This window comes from Oncorhynchus clarkii, chromosome 3 (assembly GCF_045791955.1).
Source record: "Oncorhynchus clarkii lewisi isolate Uvic-CL-2024 chromosome 3, UVic_Ocla_1.0, whole genome shotgun sequence".
NCBI classification, from domain to species: Eukaryota; Metazoa; Chordata; class Actinopteri; order Salmoniformes; family Salmonidae; genus Oncorhynchus; species Oncorhynchus clarkii.
Genome location: NC_092149.1, coordinates 71125463 through 71152216, shown reverse-complemented (window position 1 = coordinate 71152216; position 26754 = coordinate 71125463). Strand labels below are relative to the sequence as shown.

General features: G+C 45.4%; 1 protein-coding gene and 1 pseudogene across 1 annotated transcript in view; one reads left to right on the top strand and one right to left on the bottom strand.

The window, feature by feature from the left end:
• Window positions 1-19204, top strand: part of LOC139403141 (ring finger protein 17) — a 29086-nt gene extending 9882 nt beyond the window's left edge. Inside the window, exons 16-37 of the mRNA XM_071146850.1 lie at window positions 1934-2084; window positions 2179-2356; window positions 3473-3588; window positions 3743-3863; window positions 3980-4100; window positions 4252-4503; window positions 4727-4874; window positions 5049-5161; window positions 5405-5495; window positions 12502-12623; window positions 12747-13051; window positions 13506-13669; window positions 13776-13895; window positions 13995-14075; window positions 14263-14388; window positions 14481-14534; window positions 14698-14805; window positions 14896-15019; window positions 15174-15309; window positions 16751-16937; window positions 17267-17384; window positions 19072-19204. Of these exons, the coding sequence (XP_071002951.1) occupies window positions 1934-2084; window positions 2179-2356; window positions 3473-3588; window positions 3743-3863; window positions 3980-4100; window positions 4252-4503; window positions 4727-4874; window positions 5049-5161; window positions 5405-5495; window positions 12502-12623; window positions 12747-13051; window positions 13506-13669; window positions 13776-13895; window positions 13995-14075; window positions 14263-14388; window positions 14481-14534; window positions 14698-14805; window positions 14896-15019; window positions 15174-15309; window positions 16751-16937; window positions 17267-17362 (2914 nt within the window). The 3' untranslated portion in view covers window positions 17363-17384; window positions 19072-19204. The remainder of the gene's footprint in view (window positions 1-1933; window positions 2085-2178; window positions 2357-3472; window positions 3589-3742; window positions 3864-3979; window positions 4101-4251; window positions 4504-4726; window positions 4875-5048; window positions 5162-5404; window positions 5496-12501; window positions 12624-12746; window positions 13052-13505; window positions 13670-13775; window positions 13896-13994; window positions 14076-14262; window positions 14389-14480; window positions 14535-14697; window positions 14806-14895; window positions 15020-15173; window positions 15310-16750; window positions 16938-17266; window positions 17385-19071) is intronic.
• A 106-nt stretch (window positions 19205-19310) lies between these two features.
• LOC139385970 (centromere protein J-like) lies at window positions 19311-26229 on the bottom strand (annotated as a pseudogene).
• Between the last annotated feature and the right edge of the window lie 525 nt (window positions 26230-26754).

The window sequence follows — 26754 nt, the reverse complement described above, 5'->3', positions numbered from 1 at the left end:
AAAAAGTGTTGTTTAAAGTTTGCCACAAGCCACCTGGGAGACACACCAAACATGTGGAAGAAGGTGCTCTGGTCAGATGAAACCAAAATTGAACTTTTTGGCAACAATGCAAAACGTAATGTTTGGCGTAAAAGCAACACAGCTGAACACACCATCCCCACTGTCAAACATGGTGGTGGCAGCATCATGGTTTGGGCCTGCTTTTCTTCCGCAGGGACAGGGAAGATGGTTAAAATTGATGGGAAGATGGATGGAGCCAAATACAGGAAACCTGATGGAGTCTGCAAAAGACCTGAGACTGGGACAGAGATTTGTCTTCCAACAAGACAATGATCCAAAACATAAAGCAAAATCTACAATGGAATGGTTCAAAAATAGACATATCCAGGTGTTAGAATGGCCAAGTCAAAGTCCAGACCTGAATCCAATCGAGAATCTGTGGAAAGAACTGAAAACTGCTGTTCACAAATGCTCTCCATCCAACCTCACTGAGCTCGAGCTGTTTTGCAAGGAGGAATGGGAAAAAATGTCAGTCTCTCGATGTGCAAAACTGATAGAGACATACCCCAAGCGACTTACAGCTGTAATCGCAGCAAAAGGTAGCGCTACAAAGTATTAACTTAAGGGGGCTGAATAATTTTACACGCCCAATTTTTCAGTTTTTGATTTGTTAAAAAAGTTTGAAATATCCAATAAATGTCGTTCCACTTCATGATTGTGTCCCACTTGTTGTTGATTCTTCACAAAAAAATACAGTTTTATATCTTTATGTTTGAAGCCTGAAATGTGGCAAAAGGTCGCAAAGTTCAAGGGGGCCGAATACTTTCGCAAGGCACTGTATCTTGTGCCCTTTAAGTGAACTGTTAAGCTATTGTTAGCTTGTATTAATGTTTTCGTCATGTCCAAAACACTTGCGAATAAGGCCATACAAAGTTGATTTACTTTTTTGAACGACTCAGATTATTCATTTTAAACTATTCTTTTTTACGAAACGAACAATACATTTCACCATTGTATTCGTTTGGATTTGGTTCAAATGCAGTGAATCAAAATAAGAATTTGTGAATCGTGAACAGTAATTTTAGAAAAAAGGATTAGATGTAGCCTTTCTTTTGGATTAAGTGGCTTCAACTTGTTTTGGTGATACTTTTATAGTTTATTTGGGCATCCAATGTATGGGACATTGCAACTCAATAGATGCTAGTCAGCCTGCAACATAAACACCTCGAAGGTAACTAAAATAAATTAGAAAAGGTAAATTTCCTGAAGAAAATGTGTGGGCTTGCTTCAGCTGAATAAAAATAATTGGAGCCTATCAAAGCCATTTTTGATCTTTTGATATATAAAATGAGCAAATTATTTAAAAAGGCATAAAATGTATTTGGTTGTAATGTTGCAATTTTATGCATCAAGGGTGGTCAACTATCCTCCAGGAGAGCTAATGGATGGGCAGGCTTTTATTCCAGTCCCCCTCAAACAAACCACATTTTAGAAATTAGCTGCTGAACCGAACCTTGATAAACTGTCTCAGTGTTTGAGCAGGGCTTGATCAAAAGCCTGCACACCCAGTAGCTCTCCAGACTGACCTCTTGTTTTGTACAGTTGCCTAACAGGTATTCTAATTTGTGGTGGGGTTAAGTGCTTTGCACAACGACAGGAGTTGGTACATGGGATCAGAGAGCAGCCTCCCAGGGTTGATACCACATTACATACTGTTTTATACGTACACACAGACGGCACCAATTATTGGTCATGGAAATTTGGTTAAAAGTCATGAAAAAGTCTTAATTCCATTTGTCAAAATGTGTATGAACCCTGCATACTGTACATATCCAGTGTTTCCCTTATGAGTTTTGCGGAAGGCTGCATCAGTTTCTTCCTTGTTGCTATGGATAATCAGTAGTAATATGTTTGTCCCGTTCTGCTGCTGTAGGTTTTACTCTCCGGTGGCGTGGAATGCCAAGACTGTGCCATGTGGCAGGAGGCCTCTCCAGTTCTACCTTCCTGTCTTCCCTCGTACCAACGTAGAGCTCAACGCTGTGGTGTCCCACATAGACACACCCTCACACTTCTACATCCAACTGGTAGGTCACACACAAACACACACACACATGAAAGCATTATCAGCTGATATTCCAGTGCCCTCTCTAACTCTTCCCCCTCGCTGATTAAACGCAGGTTGACAACATGGAGTTCCTGCTGCTGACAGCCAAGCTGCAGGAGTGTTACAGCTATGACTGCCCCAGCAGGGGGACCAGAGGAGAGGACCAGGACTTGGAGGTCTACTGTCCTGTCCTGGATCAGGCCTGTGTGGCACGCTTTGACGACAAGGTCTGGTACAGGGCCCATGTCATCGGTCAGTACACTGTCTGTGCGTGGGTACACTTAGGGCAGTTGCGGTGACCGAATTACCGCCACACCGGCAGTCGAGTCACATAGGCCTACATGAATGCTCTCTGTAGGCCTACGTGAATGGCGCTGATGCATAAGGCAGAATAATCAACTGGCTAATGAATGGCTTGGTACTTAGCGCCCTGTTGTCAGTCTAATCTGAATGATGAGGATAAATGGTGATGGGAGTTAAGAGGTCCCGTTCCAAAATGGACCCGGGGCTTTCCCAGACGGACACAATATGCACAGTACACTTTTTAACATAGAGACCCGGTCAGGTTCACAACCTTGCATGAGAAAATTCCATTTCTTTTGTGTACTTTATTAACCGGAATTGAGGAAAGGAGAGGGAGAGCAAGAGAACGAGCATGGCACTAGGGAGAAGGGGCCTGCGGTGTGTGTGTGCGCGCAGTGAGTGACACGAGCAGGCACAGAAAGAGAGAGCGACGGCAAGCACTTTTAACTCGCGCTAGCAGACTTCTTGCTTGTTATTTCTCATCATATCTGATTAAATAGTACCCGTCTTGACTGCGTCAAACTGAGAGAAGCTAGCTAGTTAGGTTAATTGAGGCTAGTCTAGATAACGTTACTGCGCTTCTTTTCTTCCTTCAGTGTGTGTGTGTGTGTGTGCGTACTGTTACAAATAACAACTCCTTTCAGATTATTAAGGAGCAGCCTACCTGTTTGTTTTTGGTCTTTGAGACCGTGAGACTAGCAGTCATTGGCATGACTGTTACCAACTGACAAAATGTAATGACCGCCACAGCCCCTAGGTACGCTCATTGAGGTCACAATGTGTTTTTACGGTATTGTCCCCTTAGATCAGTGGTTCTCAAACCTCTCCTGGGGGCCCACAACCGTTCCATGTATTTTATCTATTCCAGAACTACCACATCCTGATTTAAAATAGTCAACTAAGTGAAATCTGGTGAGCTAGTTTAGGGTTACAACAAAATTGTGAAATGTCTGGAGATTCCGAGGAGAGGTTTGAGAACCACTCCCTTAGATAATAAATTATATGCAAACTCCAAAAATGTATGGAAAAGAGTCTACCTAAAGATTAGAATGTTATTGTGTGTAGGTATTCCCGGGGGCAGGAAGGTGGAAGTCCAGTTTGTAGACTTTGGCAACAACAAGATTCTGTCAGTCAACGACCTGAGGAAGATCAAGGATGAGTTCTTTGCCCTCCCAGCCATGGTGAGGTCACACTACACAAGAGTATGTTGGATGGAGAATAAATAAGGCTGACTATCCATATACCATCCCAGCATTAACTGCTAGGGTTGATAGACTGGGCAGGGCACTCCTATTATTCAACTGGCTCTGACAATTACATCTCCCCCCCACCCAGGCCATCCAGTGCTACCTGGCTGATGTGATTCCTTTGGAAGAGGGTGAGACGTGGAGCAAAGCGTGTATAGAGAAGTTCAAGAGTCTTGCTGACCAGAGACTTGTGACTGCTGTGGCCACAGGTAAGTCGGGTAGAACTGGAGTGTTCTCCTTTCACACGGCACTGTCTTGGCATCCTACGACAACCGTGTGACTGTTCTGTAGTTGATTGATTTGTGTGTGTCTTCTGAACCCCCAGAGGCTGGTCGAAGGGGCAGGGGTCTGCCAGTCAGGCTGTTTGAGACCAGTGATTCCAGCGAGCCGTTAGCAAACATTGAAGATCTGCTGGTCAACGACCAACTGGCCTGCTTCAAGAAGGGGTGAGTGTGTGTCTGTCATCTCACAGCAGGATACTTCATGGGTAAAATCAATAACTAATCTTATTTAGACTTTTTGATACCTACACACACAGATGTGGGTATGGTTCCAAAAAGGAGATGTTTTGTTTTACCCCATCTCCCTCTTCCTTAGCATCAAATCTAAGGACACCCAGGCCCCGGTGGTAGACACCACAGTGTGGGACCCCCCACTCGAGGGTCTTCTGGGTGAGTCTGAGCCAGCCCCTACCTCCCTGGGACAGGAGACCCCAGAGCAGGACCAAGAGATCCAGCCCTACCTGATGCTGCCGGCCAACCTGAAAGACCTGAGGGTCAGGTTGACCCACGTGGTCTCACCCGGGAGCTTTTACGTCCAGCTTCTACAGATGGACACCCAGCTCAAGAGGTCAGCCAGTGGGGATGGAGAGGAGGGCAAGGAGGGACAGACAATGGCTTACTGAAGCATCGCCAAATCCAGCAGAGAATCTTGGGCTGTGTTCACACAGGAATCTTGTAACTGTAGAGTGGATGTGTGACTTTAGAATGAGACGCTGATGAGAGGTCTGTGTCATTTAGTTATCGCTCTCTCTCTCCCTTTCCCTCTTGCTCTCTCCCCCTCTCTGTTTCAGGGTGTATGAGTTGTTGAAGCAGGAGTATGCCCGTACAGAGCCCCAGGCGATAGAGTGGAAGGCAGACATGTACTGTGCTGCCTACAACAACGGGGTCTGGGAGAGGGGCCAGCTCTGCTCTCCTGTTTCCCTTGGCTGCATTGCCGAGGTAACACACGAACACACACACATCTATCCTTTACGAGTCACAGAAGTGGACTAGGAGTGGATTTAGAAGTAATAACATTGTAGCTGATTTGTCATAACTGTTTCATCAGTGACGGATGGATGGGTACATCCAGCTGTAACTGCAGTGTGGTGTTTTGTCTCCACATGGTGTTAGGTAGTACGCTGTGATTTTGGCAACAAGGTGAAACTCCATGTGAACAACCTGAGACCACTGCTGCCCAGTCTGGTTGGCTGTCTGGTGCTGGAGTGTTCCCTCAGTGAAATCAGGTGAACACACACACAAATGCAGGTATACGAAGGGCTGACCTCAAACACTGATCCCTGGCAAAATGTCCTGAATTAGTAGGCCTTTCACAAAAATAGATTCTGACAGGTTTCCTCTGGGCATGAGCTATTTATCACACCTATCCTAATAGTGGAGCAAGGGGCATGCTATTCTCCTTAGACCTCATTTCAAATGTATCACTCTTTCTCTCTCTCTCGCTCCATTTCTTTCTCTCTCCCTCTCAGACCTGCAGGCGGTCGTTCCACCTGGACAGCCACGGCGTGTGACTTCATCTCCTACTACCTGACAGGAGCCATGGCCATCATGACCATCAAGGTGACGCCACATCACACACCTTTTCCTAGCCCTACCACTTCCCCTAGTCCCTACCCCTTCCCCACACTTATGTGAACTCCAAGCAAAGAGGGGTGGGGATGGAGCCTAGTCTCTGATGCCACACTGTTTTGTGTTGTGGCATATTTGACCATCCATGTTTTTATATATAAACTTAAATGAGTAGGTGTGTCCAAACGTTTGACTGGTTGTGTGTGTGTGTATAGATATAGTGGCAGACCAGGGGGTTGGGTGAAAACGTTTACACAGATCAGACACGGACAGAGTAGGTTTAGCTTAGTTTCAAAGGTGTTTATTAAAACAATAGTTCAAAAAGAAAAGAATACGTCTCCCCATGAGACCCACGGGATATCGTCTTCTTGGCTCCGGGTCTTGCTGTATCCTGTGGGAATCAAAAACTGAACTCACTCCTGTTACCTCTGCAACCATCCCCAACTATACGGGAGTCCTTTCTTCCCCCACTCTCTCCCCTGTGTGCTGCCCTTCTGGAAGCTTTATGGGACTCATTCAGCTGGTGAGCAATCAGCCCTTGATTTCTCACCAACTCCCAATCAGCCCCAATTAGTCCTGGCCAGAGAGCCCGTCGAGACCTGGCACGTCCAGCAGATGGAGGCGTCACCTCGTGATGTATACTCTCTGTCAACAGGCCTCGACGAGTCTTCCCCTGGTGGCTGACCTGTTGTATGTGTGATATACATATATATATACACACACACACACACACACACACACACACACACACACACACACACACACACACACAGTACCTGTCAAAAGTTTGGACACCTACTCATTCAAGTTTATTTAATTTTTTAAAACTATTTTCTACATTGTAGAATAATAGTGAATCAAATCAAATGTATTTGTCACATGCGCCGAATACCTTAGAGTGAAATGCTTACTTTACAAGCCCTTAACTTCTTTGGGATAGGGGGTTTATTTTCACTTTTGGATGAATAGCGTGCCCAGAGTAAACTGCCTCCTACTCAGTCCCAGTCCTAGATGTCAACCATCTTTAGAACGTTGTTCCAGGCTTCTACTGTGAAGTGGGACCGGATGAGAGCTCTTTGAGTCAGTGGTCTGGCAGAGAGCCACGCGCTGGTCACGTGCATTTCACATGAGAGCGACCTGCGTTCCATTGCTTTTCTACAGACAATGGAATTCTCTGGTTGGAACATTTATGATAAAATCATCCTAAAAATTGATTCTATACTTAGTTTGACAAGTTTCTTCGACCTGTAATGTAACTTTTTGAACTTTTCGTCTGACTGGACCTGATTTGTTTACCAAACGCCCTAACAAAAGAAGCTATTTGGACATAAATGATGGACATTATCGAACAAAACAAACAAGCGGAGGAAGGGAAGTGTGGAACCTGCTGGCAGAGAGGGGCAATGGCACTCTTTGCTGGAGAAGGATGTGGAGCCACGTCCTCCAATATTCCGACCAAAAGGGCCTGGACCTCAGCTCGACATGACATCAAAATACAGCCCCATGCAACTTTTTCCAATTGTTTTTCACCCCGGCAGTTGTTGATTCCCCGGTGTGTAATACTAACAAGTATGGGGCTAGGAAGCAAGCAGGAAAGAAAGAGGCATGGAAGCCCATTTTCATGTCAAACCTTTTCTGCTACTTTTCACTGGTAATTTACATGGGGCTGGTGAAGTTAAAAACCCTAAAGGATTACTGGAAAACATCCCCACTCACCTGCCCCCCCTGTCATGTCCTCTACAAGGTTTTTAAATATCTCACGGGCACTTCACATCAGTGACCCAGAAGTTGATGAGGAGAATGACAGGAGGAGAGGCACCGCAAGCTTGGTTGAGGCCTGCAAGATACATTTTCAGCCCGCCCAGAACTTGTCCATAGATGAGAGGATGGTAGCCTCAAAGGCCAGAATTGGCCTAAAACAATACATGCGTAACAAACCAACTAAGTGGGGTTACAAGCTGTTTGTTTTGGCTGATTCTGTGTGTGCATACACATGCAATTTTTTTGTCTATGAGGGGAAGAACACGTGTGCGACTGGTAAAGGACTTAGTTATGACTCTGTAATGGAGTTATTGGATTTTCAACTGCTGGGGAATGGCTACAAACTCCTTTGTGGACAACTTCTACACAAGCCCTACCCTGTTTGCAGACCTGAGAAAGCTGGAGGTGTGGGCATGTGGCACCATTCGGACCAACAGAGTGGGCTTTCCGAAGACCAAGGTAAATGACATGCCTAAGCGGGCTGAGCGGGGGACCATGCGATGGATCCGTGAAGATGGCCTGCTGTTTGTGAAGTGGATGGACACCAGAGAGGTGGTGATGTGCTCCACTATCCACAAGTCCTTCAGTGGAGATCACGTCGTCAGGTGTGTGAAGGACGCTACTGGGGCATGGACCACCAAAAATGTCCCCATTCCTGCAGTCATCAAGGACTACAACAAGAGCATGGGAGGTGTGGACCTGTCAGACGCACTTATAGGGTACTACAATGTTCAACATAAGACAAAGAAATGGTACAAGACATTGTTTTACCATTTCATTGACATTGCTGTGGTGAATTCCTTCATCCTCCAGAAGGAAATGGCCAAGAGCTGTGGACAGCCCCCCATCTCACAGCTAGCCTTCAGGGAGCTGCTCATCCAGGAGCTTGCTGGCTACAGCAAGTCCACTGCATCACATTCTGCCGCCTCTACCTCTGCCGCCTCTACCTCTGCCAGCTCTACTCCTGCCTCCAGTGGTGTTCATATGCCACAGTTCATTACTGCAGGCATGACTGTGCCTCAGAGCCAAAAGGGTAAAGCATGGAGGTGTCGTTGTGTTCTTTGTCACATGAAATCCCCCATCACCTGCACCAGTTGTTCAGTTTGCCTCTGCTTTACAGCAGAAAGAGACTGCTATGGGACATGACACAGGCAACAAAAGATTGTGCTTCCGAACGGTCTACCCCTGTTTTTTTGTTTTTTTCTAATATTTTTTTAAGCATTTTTATAATTTTTTTTTGTGTGTTAGAATTGCTTTTTGATATGTTGTATATAGTTATTTGCACTGTTGTATATAGTTATAGGTCATTTCACCAATTTCGGGCCACTTGTGTACATTTGGGAAACTTGTGTGGGACACCTGGGTGACTTCATGCTAAATGTCATGTACCTCACCCATTCCTGAAGTTATCAGTCTGCACTTTGCACACCTACAGTTGCCCTCTTGTGTTATCCATCAAAATTATCTCCAGCATCCTATCTGACTGTGTGGCTATTCTAATACGTGTGAAAGATGATGCTACAACGATAAAAAACAGAAAACGTATGCTCTTTCTTTCTCTTTTCTTCTACCAGATCTACTGTGTTATATTCTCCTACATTAAATTAACATTTCCACAAACTTCAGAATGTTTCCATTCAAATGATACCAAGAATATGCATATCCTTGCCTCTGGGGCTGAGCTACAGGCAGTTAGATTAGGGTATGTCTTCAGGCGGAAATTGAGAACAAAGGGATACAGCCATAACAGGTTAAGGAGAAGTGTATCTAAAGTTCCATGCATAACACTTGAATTTTCATCAACATTTATAATGAGTATTTCTGTGAATTCATGTGGCTCTTCACAATCATCGCATGTTTTAGAACTACTGAACGTAACAATGTAAAATGAGATTTAAAAAAATATATAAATATGCACTTTATCGAACAAAACATATGTATTGTGTAACATGAAGTCCTATGAGTGTCATCTGATGAAGATCATCAAAGGTTAGTGATTCATTTTATCTATTTGTGCTTTTTGTGACTCCTCTCTGGCTGGAAAAATGGCTGGGGTTTTCTGTGGCTTGGTGATGACATAACAAAATCGTTTGTGGAGCTTTCGCTGTAAAGCATTTTTGAAATCAGACACTGTGGCTGGATTAATGAGAATTGTATCTTTAAAATGGTGCCTAATACTTGTATGTTTGAGAAATTTGATTTATGAGATTTCTGTTGATTTGTATTTGGCGCCTTGCAATTTCATTGACTGTTGGCAACAGTCCTAGACAGGTTAACCAACAATACAGTGTTAAACAATTCAAAATATATTTAATATTGTAGATTCTTCAAAGTAGTCACCCTTTTCCTTGATGACAGCTTTTCACACACTTGGCGTTCTTTCAACCAGCTTCACCTGGGATGCTTTTCCCACAGTCTTGAAGGAGTTCCCACATATGCTGAGCATTTTTGGGCTGCTTTTCCTTCACTCTGCGGAACAACTCATCCCAAACCATCTCAATTTGGTTGATGTCGAGTGATTGTGGAGGCCAGGTCATCTGATACAGCACTCCATCACTCTCCTTCTTGCTCCGATAGCCATTACACATCCTGGAGGTGTTTTGGGTCATTGTCCTGTTGAAAAACAAATGATAGTCCCACAAAGCGTAAACCAATTGGGATGGTGTATCGCTGCAGAATGCTGTGGTAGCCATGCCTTGAATTCTAAATTAATCACAGACCGTGTCACCAGCAAAGCACCATCACACCTCTTCGTCCATGCTTCACGGTGGGAACCACACATGCAGAGATCATCCGTTCACCTACTCTGTGTCTCACAAAGACATGGCGGTTGGAACCAAAAATCTCAAATTTGGACAGATTTCCTCCGGTCTAATGTCCATTGCTTGTGTTTCTTGGCCCAAGCAGGTCTCTTCCTCTTATTGGTGTCCTTTAGAATTGGTTTCTTTGCAGCAATTCGAACATGAAGGCCTGATTCATGCAGTTTCCTCTGAACAGTTGATGTTGAGATGTGTCTGTTACGTGAACTCTGTTAAGCATTTATTTAGGCTGCAATTTCTTAGGCTGGTAACTCTAATGAAGTTATCCTCTGCAGCAGAGGTAACTCTGGGTCTTCCGTTCCAGTGGAGGTCCTCATGAGAGCCAGTTTCATCATAGTGCTTGAGGGTTTTTGCAACTGCACTTAACTTTAAAAGTTCTTGAAATTCTCCACATTGGCTGACCTTCTTGTCTTAAAGTAATGATAGACTGGTTTCTCTTTTGCTTATTTCAGTTGTTCTTGTCGTAATATGGACTTGGTCTTTTACCAAATAGGGCTATCTTCTGTATACCACCCCTACCTTGTCACAACACAACTAATTGGCTCAAATGCATTAAGATGGAAATAAATTCCACAAATGTACTTTTAACAAGGCACACCTGTTAATTGAAATGCATTTCAGGTGACTACCTCATGAAGCTGGTTGAGAGAATGCCAAGAGTGTGCAAAGGGTGGCTACTAAGAATCTCAAATTATGCCTTCACTATTATTCTACAACTTAGAAAATAGTACAAATAAAGAAAAACCCCTGAATGAGTAGGTGTGTCCAAACTTTTGACTGGTACTGTGTATATATATTTTTATTGGACAAATAAACACAAATTGCAAATTGAACAGATACATCCTTTTATCCCCCTATACTTATTGAAACACCTCCCTCCCCTTATCAAAAGCAGCATACATACAAAAATACATTAAAACATAAATTGGAAATTATATATACACAAAAATAAATAAAAAATATCACTACATACCCTCTTCTCTCCTACAATATCATATCCCCTGTTGGCCAACATTCTTACTCCTGATCAATAGTAGGCAACTGTTCAAAAAAGGAAGTTAAAGGCTGCCAGAATAACCTTTCTAATTGTCGAAAACAGATCTTTTAACCAGGCTAATACAGTGGGAGGTTTGGAGGATTTCCAATTAAGCAAGATCTCCCTGCGTGCTATAAGGGAAGCAAACACTACAACGCCGTCTTTACTTTTAGTGAGACTAGGCAACAAAGATGTAACTTCAAATATAGCTACTAGAGGACAAGGCTGCAGGTCGGAGTGATTTGAACATCTATCATGTGTCATTTGTGTCTGGGAGGAATTTACTCTTTGGTGTAGTGAATTCTGTGCAAGACCTTGAACTGAATTAAACTTAACCGAGCACATGAGGATATGGAGTTAACCCTAAGAAGGGCCTCCTCCCACCAGTCATCTGAAAATTAGAGCAAACAATGTTACGGACTTGAAAATAGGGGAAAAGATTAGCTACACGATCATTAAAATTGGCTAACTTCCCATATAAAAATACATCTTTGAAACATACCAAACCTCCCTGTTGCCACAAAACAAAAGCCTGGTTGAGTTTGGAGGGTTAAAATAAGTGGTTGTTACAAATGGGGCTTAGAGGAGAAGGGGCAAAAAATTGTCTCCAGATCCTCAAAGTAGGGAGCGCATTGGGGTTTCCAGTGTACTTTGAAGGACAGTGGGACACAAGTAAGAGCATAAAGGGAGGATGATTGGCAGGTGTGTGCTTCTAATGAGCACCAGTTGTTACTTGGAGCATTACACCAGACCACAATCTTTTGAATATTGTCTTTCCAATAGTAAAGCAGTATATTTGGATGTGCCAATCCTCCATCTTGTCTCCTTTGAAGTATTGTTCTACGTATCTTAGGTGATTTGCCAGCCCAGATAAAATGACTGATCCTATCCAACTTGGTAAAAAATGATTTTGGCGGGAAGATCAGAAGACATTGGAAAAGGGTAAAATGGTAAAAATGTAATTTGAACAGATTGGATCTGCCAGCTAAGGACAGAGGCAGACTATCCCAGCGTTTTAAGTCTGTTTTAACTCAACTGACTGGACTTGCGAAGTTAGTTTTATGGAGGGTAGCCAAAGGTGTTATATTCAAACCTAAATAGTAAAAACCAGAGGGCGACAGACGGAAAGGCAGGGCTCCAGGGTGAATTTGCTTGGCAGCGGGGTTGATCGGAAAACATTCACTTTTCTGAATGTTCAATTTGTAACCTGAGAATGATCCAAATGTGTTTAAAATAGGCAGTATGTTATAGACAGGGTTTGTGATATATAATCGTAGATCATCTGAATACTGTGATACTTTGTTCTTCACCAGCTCAGTGGAGACCATCCATGGTTTTACTTGAATCTCTCTTTATACCAGCCTTTTCCTCTTCTCTGCAGGAGAACACAGAGCAGCGTCCGGTGCTGGTCTCTCTGTACTGCTCCAACCGGGCCGGGCAAGACGTTAGCATCGCAGACTTCCTGGTTAGTGAGGGCCTCGCTCTGAAAGAGAGGAAGCCACAGTGAGTAACAGAACTGTGTGTGGATATATGTTTCACAGTTGAGTATAATGTGTTTCCTAGGACCCATGTCTTTCTGCTGGCTCTACGTATCTGCCCTCTTTGTCCCTGTGTTCTGTGCTACAGAGCGTCCCCCATGCCTAAACTAGAGGAGTTATCAGACTCTGACTCCAAGTTCAAGGGCCTTCAAAACAGGACACCTAACACAGAAAACCAGCCCCCCACCCCCTCCTCTGACTGGTCAGTCTCTCCCCGACCCGTCTCCACTGCCCCTACGCCGCCCAAACCGGCCCCCCGTACTAACCCCTCCCCAGAGAAGGTGAAGACACAGGCCTACTGCCCCCCTGAGCTGCCCCACTGTGGACGCACTCTGATGACCATCTCTGCCATCGGAGAGGATGGCCTCATCTACGCCATGACGCACCACGCAGGTACTCTCCTTTCTACTCCTGTTTACCCCTGCGCTCCCTCTCACTCACTCTCATTGGCGCGCTTGACTCAGTAATCCACCGGTTTCCCTCGTTTAAAATGCATACAAATGAATCCCGTATGTTAACAATAAACTCTTCCAAACATATCAAACAACGTTCCTAATCAATCCTCAGGTACCCTAATATGTAAATAAACGATCAAATTTAAAACGGAGAATCCCGGAGAACATTACCGGATATAAATAACTAAGTGCACGCCCTCACCGGAACACGCAACAAACACTACAGCCAAAATGGGAGCCACTTGTATTGTGTTGTGCTTTGCTGGCATGCATCGAAGAAAAATAATTCAGTGGTCATCATAACAGCCCTAGGTGACACACTCAATATCAGGAAGGTGTTCATAATGTTTTGTACACTCAGTGTACATGCGTAACTACGGTGTGTTTGTCAGGGCGTCAGTTTGAGCAGCTGCGGGAGCGTCTACAGCAGCACATAAAGACCCTTCCCAGACTGAAGCCCTACACCTGGAAGAGTGTCCTGGGTTGTGCTGTAATGGGCTCTGACATGCTCTGGTACAGAGGAGAGGTGCTGGAGGTCATTGGAGGTCATGTTAAGGTACAGACACGTTTTTTTGTGAACAAATAAATACTGGGATTTTGAACAATTTATACAAATGATGTCTACAAAACTTACAAGACCCCAACCTGTGTGTGTGTTCCAGGTGCGCTACGTGGACCAGGGTCTAGTGGAGAACATCCCAGTGTGTCACGTCTACCCCACAGTGTTGTGTGAGGATATTCCCCAGCTCTGTATGCCCTGCCAGCTGCACGGAGTCATCCCTGTGAGTGGACTAGATTCAGAATCGTGGTGTTTGTGTTCCATCGCAGTAGCTTCCTCTCCTTTATCTACAGTAGCTCCCCCCTCCCCTCTCTCTGTTCAGGTGGGCAGGACGTGGCAGTGGGATGCTGTGGCTCTGCTGAAAGAGCTGCTGCTAAACCGCTGTGTGGACATGCAGGTTATGGTGAGGTGGATACTACACACACAAAGATGGTATGTTAGTGCTTGGGGGATATGAGGTGATCCTCTCAGTTTGAGTAAGTGTGGGTGTCTCACTATAAGCTGCAGGCAAGGCCCTGTATCAGTTGTGCATGGACTCACTGGCCTGATGTATGATGAAATGTAACAAAAAACATGACTGTGTGTGTTAGGAGCTGCCTGAGGATCCTCTGGGCTGTCTGACAGTACAGATTTCTCTGGATGGCATGACTCTAAGCAGAATCATGGTTCACCACCAACACGCCTCTGTAGACCAGACTATTGCATCCACGCAGGAGGTAGGGAGGTGGGAGTGGGTATTACCCTTGTTCCAATCCTTCAATTTTTGTGGGGATTCAACACAATTGTCTAAATCTGTGATTTTCCTCAGGAGCTGGTGGTGTCATCTCACCTAGATCTAGATGACTGGGACATTGACACAGAGGTACGTTGGTTATTCAGTACCATCTGTATATAAGATGTTGTTTGAAATTGCTAGTATGCACACTGCAATATAACTTGCCAATTACATTTGTTTATTTATTTATCGAGTGTGAGAATGTCAGTCATCCCCACTGCTCTGCTGTGTTTTCCTGTCTTATGCACAGGGTTTGGAGGACCCAGAGCCAGTACCGAGGGTGTTCTCATACCCAACCCTGCCTGAGAAAGGCGAACGCTTCCGGGTCAGGATCAAACACCTCCGGACCCCCAACGAGGTACTACCACTTCCATACCCAACTGTAATGTCAATTCTGAAATGATTTGTTATGCCTTTTGCAACTTTTTCTACTGCGTGTGTGTTGCAGGTGTTCCTGTATCCCTTAGATGGCAGTAGTTGTGTGGAGTCTGGTGGGGAGAGTCTGGAGGAAGCACTGAAGAGAGTCCATGACAGGATTGACCGTCTGGCCATGCTCTCGGACTTCGCCATTGGTAAACCAAAACACGATCACAAGCACTTTCCATGGACTAAACTTCACACTTAATGCTTTTACTAAAACATTTCCGTAGGGTCTTGTAACAGGGACTTATAACGAGCTAGGTGGTAAAGTGCTGACTTGTTGATCCTGTGTATCCATCTCTCCAGAGGCCCCGTGTCTGGCAGAATACAGTGATGGGAAGTACTACCGGGCCAAGCTGCTGGGCTTCGCTGGCCTCAACCCTGTTAAGATCTTGGTCAGACACGTGGACTTTGGCTCTGACGACACCCTTCCCACACACAAGTAAGACATCTCACTGTTGGCCGAATCCTACTGGAGATTGGAGCATAAGTAAATCCCATTTTCGTGCAGATTGATTGTCTATTATATTGACAAGATAGTCAAGTGACCGCTCTAACAATGGAAATACACATCCTCAAAGATGGAAGGCAGGCAAAAGGAGGCAAGATCAGGTGGGACCATTCTAGCCAATGAGAGGGCATGCGAACAACAGGCAAGAGCAGTGGTTCCCAACCTTTTTCGGTTACTGTACCACCAACTGAATTTTGGTCTGCCCTGAGTACCCCTGATTTACTCGTGCATTTTACCAGTAAGCCTATGGTCTTATGAGTCCTTGTATCCCTGATGGGAACCTTTGAGATAGACTACTCATCTTTGTATCTGTGCCATTATAGTGTCTGACAGCATGGTGTCGTGGAAATTTCCTGTATTTACCAAATCATGAGAGCAAACCACACACAAGTCAGAGTTATCATAAAGTCCATCTTTAATTATATGAGCTCCATCACAGCCCTGTGACTCTCAGATCAATTCAGTGTCTATCAATGAATTCTCTGAGAGTCCTTACACATTGCAACTGAGATCCTTTATAGCAAAGACACACATAGCCAGACAGCATTGGCCATAAATTATCGTTCAACTTTGTCTCCTAAACTATGTTCTTTTCTCGCTCTCAGAACCATAAAACAAAACCTATCAACAGGCATATATCAAATACCCCCTCCTTGACAAGATCACAGAGACACAGTGACTGGCACACAGACATTGTGGAGCCAAGAGATACACGCTTGACCTCTCCCCTCTCTGCGGCCCAAGTAACTTAGTCCTGACAGAGAACAGATGACTGCAAATGGCGAACAGTATTATACAAAAATAGACAGTCTGTAGAGAAGTAACTCACAAACATATAATGAAAATAAAACATCTTATCTATGTTACCCAACTAATTCTGATAATTCCCCAACAATGGGCAGTGCCATTGAGGCTGTCTCCATTTTAAGTAGTCAATTGTCTTATTCTTCATTGGCTGATTGCTCCCAATTCATAGGAATCCCCACCCTGTTGACTACTTTAAAATGGTGGAAGTCCTCAACGGCAATGTCCACGCTAAAATGGGTTATAGAGTCCTCTATCTCTATGACAACAGGCAAAAAGTCTTCTTTTTTTTTCAAAGTTGCCGGAATGCCACGTGCGTCCATTTATATCAGTGTATTTGTTTACAACCTAACCATTACAAAACTTCTATTAGATCAAATAAGCCCCACATCGCAAATTTAAAAAATGTAAAAAGTGTTGACCAAATTGGACACACTCATTGACCTCCATACAAAAATGTCTGTCTCATTTTTGTGGACAGATTTTGGGCAGAGTAAAAACCTCTCGCTTTGCCTTTTCTTCTCTGGTTAACGGAGGTAATATGGTGTCTTTTTTTTCTCCCCGTCAGGCTGCGTCAGATCCCGGCCCATCTCCTGCGGTTTCCCTGTAAGGCCATCAAGGTGCGGGTGGCGGGCTTCAGACCACCCCGCCACAACCTAGAGAAGGAGCGCCTGTCCTACCGGCCAGAGTGGAGCCTGAAGGCTGCCCTGGAGATGATTGACCTGCTGCACAGCTGCTGCACCGCATCTGTTACCGTGAGCAACATCTGCCTTAGTTATCCCCGTCATATCAGTGGCAGTCATAAAAAGCTGGACAGACGATGACGACACATTAAGTGTGGTCATGGTTATGATAGTGGATTTTTGGCATTCAGCGTCACTGTGGTCTCTGCTCAACAAGGGCGATAACAGCAGAATTGTTGCATGTGTGTATTGTGGTTATAAACAGTATACTGTTCAAATACCATTCAGCCAATTAGGTCATTGTGAGATGGTAACCTTGGTGCTGTTGGTCATCTCCGCCAATCATGATAATGAAGCTATAGTGTAGTTTTTATGATAATGCAGTTTCCTGGTTGTCTCAGGCCACTGAACCGGAGCTGTCTGTGTTCCTGTATGACGAGGATGGAGCTCTGGTCTACCTGCCTCTGGTGGAGAAAGGACTGGCTGACTTTGACTAAGACACTACAGCAAGAGACAAAGGTGGGTTTGGCTCTCATTCAGGAGTAGTGTTGCACGGTATACCGGTACCATGGTACCAAAACGTCATGATACCAACATTTTTGAATCACGTTGTACAATATGATAGTACCACATTTTTCAGTCCTACCGATCTAAAAGAAATCAGCTGCCACAGTTTAGTCAGTTTTGTTCATAAATTGTTTTCATTAAGCAACAACTACTCTCTTGCGCCAGTCTAGTAATGTTCACTTTCAGGCGCATCTCACTTGTGGCAGCTATAATCAGCCAGCCGCATTCCCTACCAGCCTTCACTCACCTGCTTCTCTCTGCATCCCCTACCAGCCTTCACTCACCTGCTTCTCTCTGCATCCCCTACCAGCCTTCACTCACCTGCTTCTCTCTGCATCCCCTACCAGCCTTCACTCACCTGCTTCTCTCTGCATCCCCTACCAGCCTTCACTCACCTGCTTCTCTCTGTCCGCTCTTCCTGCAGTTTTTAAAATATAATTTGACTGTGAAGGCGAGAGGATGCAGACCCCGATGAGCCATCCGTTGCTACATTTGATACATTAGAGCAATGAGCAAAGTTGATACATTGTATAATTTCATTGTCTGGTATAACCAAGGTCACAGGCCAGTCTAAGTAGGCTTTGCAATTTCAAGTTCGCTGTCACACAGCCTCTGAGCAACAGAGGAAAAATGGAGCGCCGCTTCGCGACAGGCATGCTTGCAGATTTATAGCAAAGAACACTGTGTCTAGCCCAAATGGTTCCAGAAATATGACCCATATTAGCAAAGCTACCTTTTTTTCTTCCAGCATGATTTTGCACGCATTTTATATAATTTCACAAACCATGTCACCGGCTGTTTTTAACTAATCCTGGGTTGCTAAACGTTGTCATGTTACCTAGCTAGCTAACAACCGGCTAACATTGATACTAGGTCTAGGCAATTTTTGATTGGCACAGGAAGAAAGTAAAGGGTCTGCTACTCATGAGATGTGGGTAGCTACAGCCCAATATGGCGACCGGAGTATGGGCGAGTTGATGTGTATAGAAAGCAAATCAGCTAATTTTGCGTGGCTGATTGGGCTGCACGACAAGTTGATAAGCCGGGTAACTAACGTGGCCATTTCATTCCTACCATAATTTTATTTCAAGTAGGATAGTAGCCTATACAATAAATAACTAGTATTGATAACCATACATACTCTACTACTCAATGGGGAGGGCATGAATGGCAACACCGCAACACAGTACTCTTCGCTCCCCCATCACTACTGTCCGGCAACGGCGTGGGAAGTAGCTACCTAGTAGCCAATGTCCGAGCGATAGTCACAGTAAGCACACACATACAACACATTGGGATACACTACCCCCTTAAAGGTAGGATTCATATAGGCCTAAACTTGCTGTTACAATGACATGCAGGACATTATGCATGTATACATCTTCCGCCATCCATTCTATGCAGTTTTCCATTAGACAATGAACAGTGTGAATTTAATTACGTGTTGTAGAAGTGAATGAATATCAGTGACAGGTTTTTTTGCAAAGCACATAACAGGACCCCAGGCATCACATGGTCAGTAACAGTGTTACACTGTGGTTTTCAAAGAAAGTGTAATCTGTTTGTTCAAGAGAGCGACGTCAAGTCTCTAGTCAATACGTTATCAAGTAACCTTTTCTCTCCTTTGACCCCCCCCCAGAGATCTGCTGTGACATTGGACAGGTTCTTCAGTTCCCCGTTCCTTCTGCATTGTAAGAATGCTGCCTTCAATACACAGTACATACAAATCTCAAACATTTTGTTTTGAGCAGAATGTAGCTGAACACTTTATTTTCTATCTGAAATACTGTCTGTATGAAGGGTACAGAAGTATTAAAGTTCATTTAAAACTGCTTCAATGTGTCTGACTCTTTAATACACTCCCTAAATGTATGCACAGGGATTTGATAAACGTTTATTTTACAAAATAAATTACAATCAGGTAAAATAAATAGACATAAAACAGACACTCACACCACATTAAACTAAACTTCTCGAAACACAAATGATTCAGTCCTAGGGCCTGTTGTCCATGACAACGTTGGCATCCGGTGGTGTAGCGGGTCTCCTGTCTGCCATCTGTATAAACTGTCTTCAAAGTGCCATCTGGGTACTCCCTCCTTTTATAGTCTGCTGTGTGGACCTCCTTCTGGCCTGTGTTGAACCGGATCTCCTTACTGCCATCCCTGGAGGAGAGGAGAACATGAGGACAGTGGTGAAAAATACGAGACTTACTTCAACAAAACCCCTTGTAACCACTGACTTCACGAAAGAGACAGATTGGGAACTCTTCACCAAGAGCTTTTACCTTTCCAGATGCATGTCAGTGTAGAGAACGTGGATAGATAGGTGTGGACTTACAGGTTAACTTGAATGATGGTCCCATCAGTGAGTGTACACTCCTCCGTCCCATCTGGGTACAGGTTCTTAACCTCCTTACGGCCATCGGGGAAATGCTTCGGGTCAGAACAAAGTGGTGGAGAAGGAGGTCATTTAAGTATAATAATGAGATGTTTCCATCAAATCTCACCAGTCTGGTTGTTGGGGAACTGCAGAACCTCGGTGCCGTCAGGATAGGTGGTGTGAGGGGTCTGGGCATCATCATAGTAGTAGATCTGTAAGAGGACCACACACACACCGATCTGGGATTCATGTAAGTTTAATATCCCACTTAAGGAGCTAATGCACTAACTAAGGCCAGGGAAGGGTCACTGTCAGTAACCCACCACACTCTGGTCAGCCATAACCTGCTTGATGTCCCTGTTGAAGAAGGTGACATTGGCTGTCAGTCTGTCCGCTAACACCTCCTTCCTGGTCCCATTGGGAAAGATGATGAGTCTCTCTCCACAGGCCAGCACCCTCTCCATCTTCAACAGGAACACACACATGCACTTTGAGCTCCTGGAAAAGCACTAAATAAATCCATGAATACAATCCAGAGTCATGTGCACAAAACGTTAGGCACACCTGCTCCTTCCATGATAGACTGACCAGGTTTAAGCTATGGCGGCAGGTAGCCTAGTGGTTACAGCGTTGGGCCAGTAACCGAAAGGTTGCTGGATCGAATTCCCAAGCTGACAAGGTAAAAATCTGTTGTTCTGCCCCTGAACAAGGCAGTTAACCCACTGTTCCTAGGCAGTCATTGTAAATAAGAATTTGTTCTTAAATGACTGCCTAGTTAAATAAAAAATAATCTGTTAAATCCACTTTAATCAGTGTAGATAAAGGGGAGGAGACGGGTTAAAGAAGGATTTTTAAGCCTTGAGACGGATTGTGTTTGTGTGCCATTCAGAGTGAGTGGGCAAGACAAGATTTGAACGGGGTATGGTACAGTTGTCAAGAACTGCAATGCTGCTGTGTTTTTCACACAACAGTTTCCCATTTATCAATAATGGTCCACCAACCAAAGGACATCCAGCCAACTTGACAACTGTGGCACACATTCAACACCTTGAGTCCATGCCCCGACAAATTGATTCTGTTCTGAGTGCAAAAGGGGGTGCAACTCAATATTAGGAAGGTGACTCGGTGTGCAGTATTTAGGAAGCCGGGCCACTGCGATTTCTGTCTGAACGTTCCGAGACTCCACTTTCTCCTCCATAGCCGTTGCTAGTGATAACTGACACTTCTAAAACCTGGCCGAACTCTCTTAATATAATGTATGGCTCTGAGACAATACCTGCTTTGAGTTAAACTAAATTCAAAATTATTTTCACAGAATTCCCTCCCAATGCTTCTCATCCCTCACCTTTCCATCAGGGTGAATGATGACATCCTGACTTAGCTCTTGCTGCTCGTTGACCTCTGTGGACTCAGTCTGCAGACCTGGAGCCCTCTGTGGGTACATTCAAACACCACAGCAACACTCAACAACAATGGTGGTGTATACACAGAGATCCTATTAAAATGGCATACAGTTATGTAATTTCTCTGGGTGTATAGCAGTGCGGAGCTATGCCATGGAGGTACTTTCATTAAATTATTAAAAAGGCTAGTGATTTATGTCAGATGAAGGCTGTGCGCGTTCCTAACTCACAGGGGATAGGTTGTGTGAGTGGTCGTGGCTGTGGTGGGTGGTGACTTCTGGTCAAAAATGGTTGTTCGTCTGAGCTGTAACAGTGGGATCGGGTGCTGCGGCTGCTGTAGGGGCTGACCTCTTTAGGATGCCCCTGATACTGTCTGTTTAAGAGACCACACAATGTAGAACAATACCTCCACATATGAATAAATCATATTTATTCAACTCCTAGTCTGTGGTAAGTATCATTAGTCCATATGTAGCTGCATTCCTTGTACCTTCAATAGCAGCACTGCCTCTAGAGGAGCTACTGCTCTGTGGTGGGCAACTCCTCACTGTGTCAGGACTCTGAACACACATTGCATTAGTCCAACAGAGAATTTAACAACCTTCGTGGTGAATTCAGAACAAAACAGGAAAATGGTGGTAATAGTAAATCTGTAAACTCACTGCCAATTTGAGGCCCCTGGCTCCAAGAGCAATGTTGCTGTCAAATGGCCTGGGTCCCTCCCTCTCTCTCTCTCATTCTCCCGCCGGTCTTCCTCTCTATCGCTGTCTGTCCCAGTCTTCCTCCAGGTGCCGAGGCTTAGTTTCTCCAGGGTGCGGACCTCGTCTCTCAGGGCACTGTTATCTGAGCTCAGGGAGTCGATCTGCTGTCGGAGACGCCTGTGTGTGGTGGACCCGTGGCTCTCTCTCCACTTCAGCTCCTTGTGTAGGGAACTCAGCTGCTGCTTCAGGGCCTGGGGGGGACGGGGGCAAGGTCGTTGACGGATACAAGACCTGTCTGTGTGTGTGTCTGCGGCAGTTGGCCTAATGGTTAAGAGCATTGGGCCAGTAAGCGAAAAGTCATTGGTTTGAATCCCCGGGCCGACACTGAAAAATCGGTTGATGTTCCCTTGAGCAAAGCAATTAACCCTAATTGCTCCTGTAAGTCGCTCTGGATAAGAGTGTCTACTAAATGACTAAAACGTCTCACCTGGATCTCGTCGTGCTCCCTCTTATCTGGTATGGCCCTGGCGGCGGAGGTGTGCTTCTCAAACACCTTGCGTTACTTCTGCAGCTTCTTAGTCTCCTCTCTCGAACTCTTCAAACCTGGCCAGCTCCTCAGCCTTCTGCTGCTCAAACTCTGCCCTCTCCTTCCTGGAATAGAATACCCAATATTAATAATTTTAATATGGGGGTTATTAAATATAATTTTTGTAACAATGCCTTTGAATGAGAGGAAAACCGTCCCATTCCAGGTCAGACCAGATGGTTGTTACCTGAGATATTCCTGGTTATTCTCGTTCTCCAGTCGGAGTCTGGCCAGGGCAGTGTTCTCTGTCCTGAATCGTTCTCTCTCCCTCAGCTGCCTGGAGTGCTGCTGCTGGCCTGACCCCCCACACACACACAGTTTAATGCTGGTGCTACCAACTTTGGAAGGGAAAATAGTTGCTGTTGAGATGCTCCCCTCGGTTAAGAGTGTGTTTGCAACTCTCTCTCACCTGGTCCGTTCTCAGACTTCCTAGGCTCTGGTGGAGGAGGGGCCTGGGTCTTGGGCTTCAGCGAGGGGAACAGCCTGGCCATAAGCTGGGAGGATCTGGCTCCTGGTTGGCTGCTGTGATAATTGACACCCTCTCCAGCTCGGCCCCAGCCACCTTTCTCTTCAGCTTCCTCTCTGGGGGTGAGACGTCGTTCCCTGTTATTGTGGGAGTGTGGCTGTTTCCTGTAGCAGCGCCTTTTGTTCTGATGGGGTCCTCAATGATTCTGCCAGCCACCTCCAGGTCATTCCAGGTGTCATCGTCATCAAACACCAACCGACCCTTGCGGTCCCCCTCTTCTCTGTCTTCCAATAGGGTGGAGTCATCAAGGTCACTCTCCCTGCCCCCCTCTCTGTCCTGATATGACCTCTTGTCGCATGGAGGGCTGGATGTGGGGAGCGTGTTTTCCCAGGGGTTGCTGGGAAATATAGTTTGGTACGGCGGTCGGGCTACTTTCTCCTGATCCCTGAATTCAGAGCTGCTATGGAACGAAATACAGATTTCCTCATGTTTGCGGTCCCTCATTTCATCTTCCTCCTCAGTGGCTTTTCCTTTTTCCCTCATCACAACCTCCTTTGCCCTCACAGCAAATACTCCTGATGATTCAGAGGAGCTGGTCCCTGTTCCTAGGCCACTTTTACTGGTGCCTCTGCTGTGAATACCTTTAGTTGGCAAGGGTTTGGGGGATTTGATTGGAGTGGAGGACAGGCGTAGCGGGTGGTGCCCCCAGCTGCCATGGAGGGGGTGTTGCTGGTCCAGCTGCAGCACCTGTAGGTTTACATTTACTAAGCAATTGTGTAGCATTAAATTTGTGAAACATACAAAAAAATGTTAATGCCATACATGATAAAAAAGACAGGTATAAAAGCATTACAAGCCTTCATGACGAAGGATGAGTTGGAGGAGAAAGAGAGCTCCTCGGCTGCCTGCTCCAGCAGCGCAAACTCTCCTAGCTCCACACACTCCTTGTGACGGTCACAGTCCCAGCGCTGCAACTTCTCCTGAAATGACAGCTCAAAGGAATACTCTGAAACAACGCCTGGTTTTCCCTCTGCTGCTCCATCTAGTCTCAATGGACCACTTCCATTTCTCTGCAGGGCCCCAGTCCTCTCCTCAAGCCCAAACTGTTCAATTGCAGCTGCAGGAGTTCTACTCACAGGCTGAGAAGTCCCACCCACCTTGTTACTAATCACATTCCTAGGTCTCAGAAGGTCAGGTGTCGCCATGTTCTGTCTGTGGTGACTGCCCCGGACTCCGGGTCTCACTGCCTCTGGCTGCGCTGCCTTGCTGTCTGGACTGCCACTGTCCAGGGGGGGTGAGCAGGGATCTCTGGGTCTATTCGCCTTGTTGAGCACAGCAGTCTTGCACTGTATGGGAGGCCACTGACTGACCTTCTGGGCGGGCTTGGGTTCTGAGGTCCCCTGGGGTTTGGGGTCTTTTTGGGGTCTCTGTCTGTTGGCTTTGCTTCTATTGGTGAATCTAGAGAGGCCCTCCCCTTGCCTCAGGAAGACCTTTTTGGGAATGGTACCCTCAACTGCCTCTGGGCTCTTTTGGAATGGAGAGAAGAGCTTAGCATTAGCAATGTTGCATGCCCCCCCAAAAAGGGAATGGTACTGTAGCTCCAAAGACCATCATACCTAAATCAACCTCAAACTTGTCACTTGTGTGAGCTCTACAGCCCATATTTAGTGTATTTTAGTTTCTGACCTGCTGCTGCTGGGTGGTCTTCAGTCTCTGCTCCGCCAGTCTCAGCTCTTCCTCCAGGAGCTCCTCAAATGTTTGCTTCTGCCCCTCTATTCCTTGTTTAATGGGTCTTTAATGAGTAGAGCATAAACACACAGCTAAATCACTTCTTTGTAGTCTGTACTGTCAGCTGACAGAGAATAGTGAAATAAAAAATGTTAAGACATTTATCTCATATTAAATTAAACATTTACCTGTCCTGTGAGTCTAGTTCACTGTCATCTCCTCTGTAATCTTTGCATTCTTCGATCATAGAGGGAGCAGAATGGGGGGATAACATGACTTCTTCCATCTCCTCATTATCACCCATATGATCAGCATTACCACTCAGCTGATGTTTGTGTGGACTGCTCCATGCTTCTGTCCCTGTCTGAGTGACAGCGTTTGAGTCAATGCTCATGTAAAAAGCACTTTTAAATGCTTTTAAGCACCGTGGCACATTAGTCATTTAGCAGACGCTCTTATCCAGAGCTACTTACAGTTAGTGCCTCCCTCTTAAGGTATCTAGGTGAGACAACCACATATCACAGTCATGGTAAGTACATTTCCCCCCCCCCAGTAAGCACTTTACCAACCCAGTGTTTGGTCCTGATCCTCTCCCTCCTGCTCCTGGCCCCTTGGAGGCTGTTGGAAGGCAGGCCCCTGTCTACAAAGCTGGGAAGACACAGGCCCTTGTGGGGGGCCTATAGGGAAGCTCTGGGCTGTTGAGGAACTTTGAGAAAGGGGGGCGTCCCCCAATAGTTCCCTCTCTCCAGTCTGCTCCCGTCAACCTGGAGGTCTCTATGTAATCTGTGGGAAATCAGTCTTGTCTAAATCAGGGGTGTCAAACTCAAACTGGTGCTTCCTGCTCCATCCAGATTGCTGAGTAATACCACCGGAATAACAACAATGACATGGCAATAACAGTGTGAGCGTGTTTTCAGTACCTGCTCCATCCTGTTGAGCCACATGCACCATGCCGAGTAGCCTCTGTTGCTCCTCCTGGAGATGGACCAGCTCTTCCAGCTGGTGGGCTTTCAGTTGCTCCTACATGTGTTGCTGCCACTGCCTCAGCTGAAACATGGCACATTACACTACCAATAAGCACTGCTTCCAAATACAGCACACATCAATAATCAGTGCCTCAATTACAACAAAGCATAGGCCTAGATAACAGCACTATGCACTGCAGTGCTTATGTTCCTGTTGTACAACACTAGACAGGCCTACCTACCTGGAAGTGACAAGCCATTCCAAACAGTTCTCAAATATTTTATGAAGCCATTCAACAATGTTTTGTTCTTACCTGTTCAAGTTTGAGTATCAGGGGTAGGTCCTGAGACTGCTTTACCAACTTCTCCATACCGTCCATCTCTCCAGGCCTATCCCCAGGTCGCTGGTTCTGTTTGTTCAATTCTGTCCCAGACTCAGCATCATGGCAAAGGAATTGAGAGGCGAAGGAATCGACCACGTCCCGGGACCCCCAGACAAAGCTATGTCGAAGAGACTCAGCCAGGTCTAGGGAGTGGTTCAGGATAAGATAAGAGCTGCTTGGCATCCATCGGGAGAGGAAGTTTGTTTGGCACTGCTGAGCCTGTAACCCAGCTGGAGATGACATGAAAGTGCTCTCCAGACAGGGCTAAACCGAGTAAATCATAGTTTAGAGACAGATCAATAATAATAATAAGCCTCCTTCAGAATGCACGATCAAGTGGCTAGCGACCTAATATAGCTAGTTATGAATGTCACAGTGTAGTTAGGCTTTAGCTACGGCAAAAAGGACTGTTAGCAACAGCTTGCTACCTACAGTTTGCCCACTGTGCCTTTTACACTAGTTGCAATAAGTTGTAAATCCCTGAACCGTAAAGTACCTGTAACTACCTTATATGACATATTGCGTGCTAAATGACAGATGTGTTTTATAATGTTGGGAACAACAGCTTAGTTAGCAGTTTAATGTTAACGTTAGTGCCTGCCACTCCATTGACAACGCATTGGTTTGACTAGCAAACTAGCTTGCAAGCTTGCAACAAAGTCTTACCATGGCAGGCAAGTAAGACAACATTTGTGCTTCAATTATATA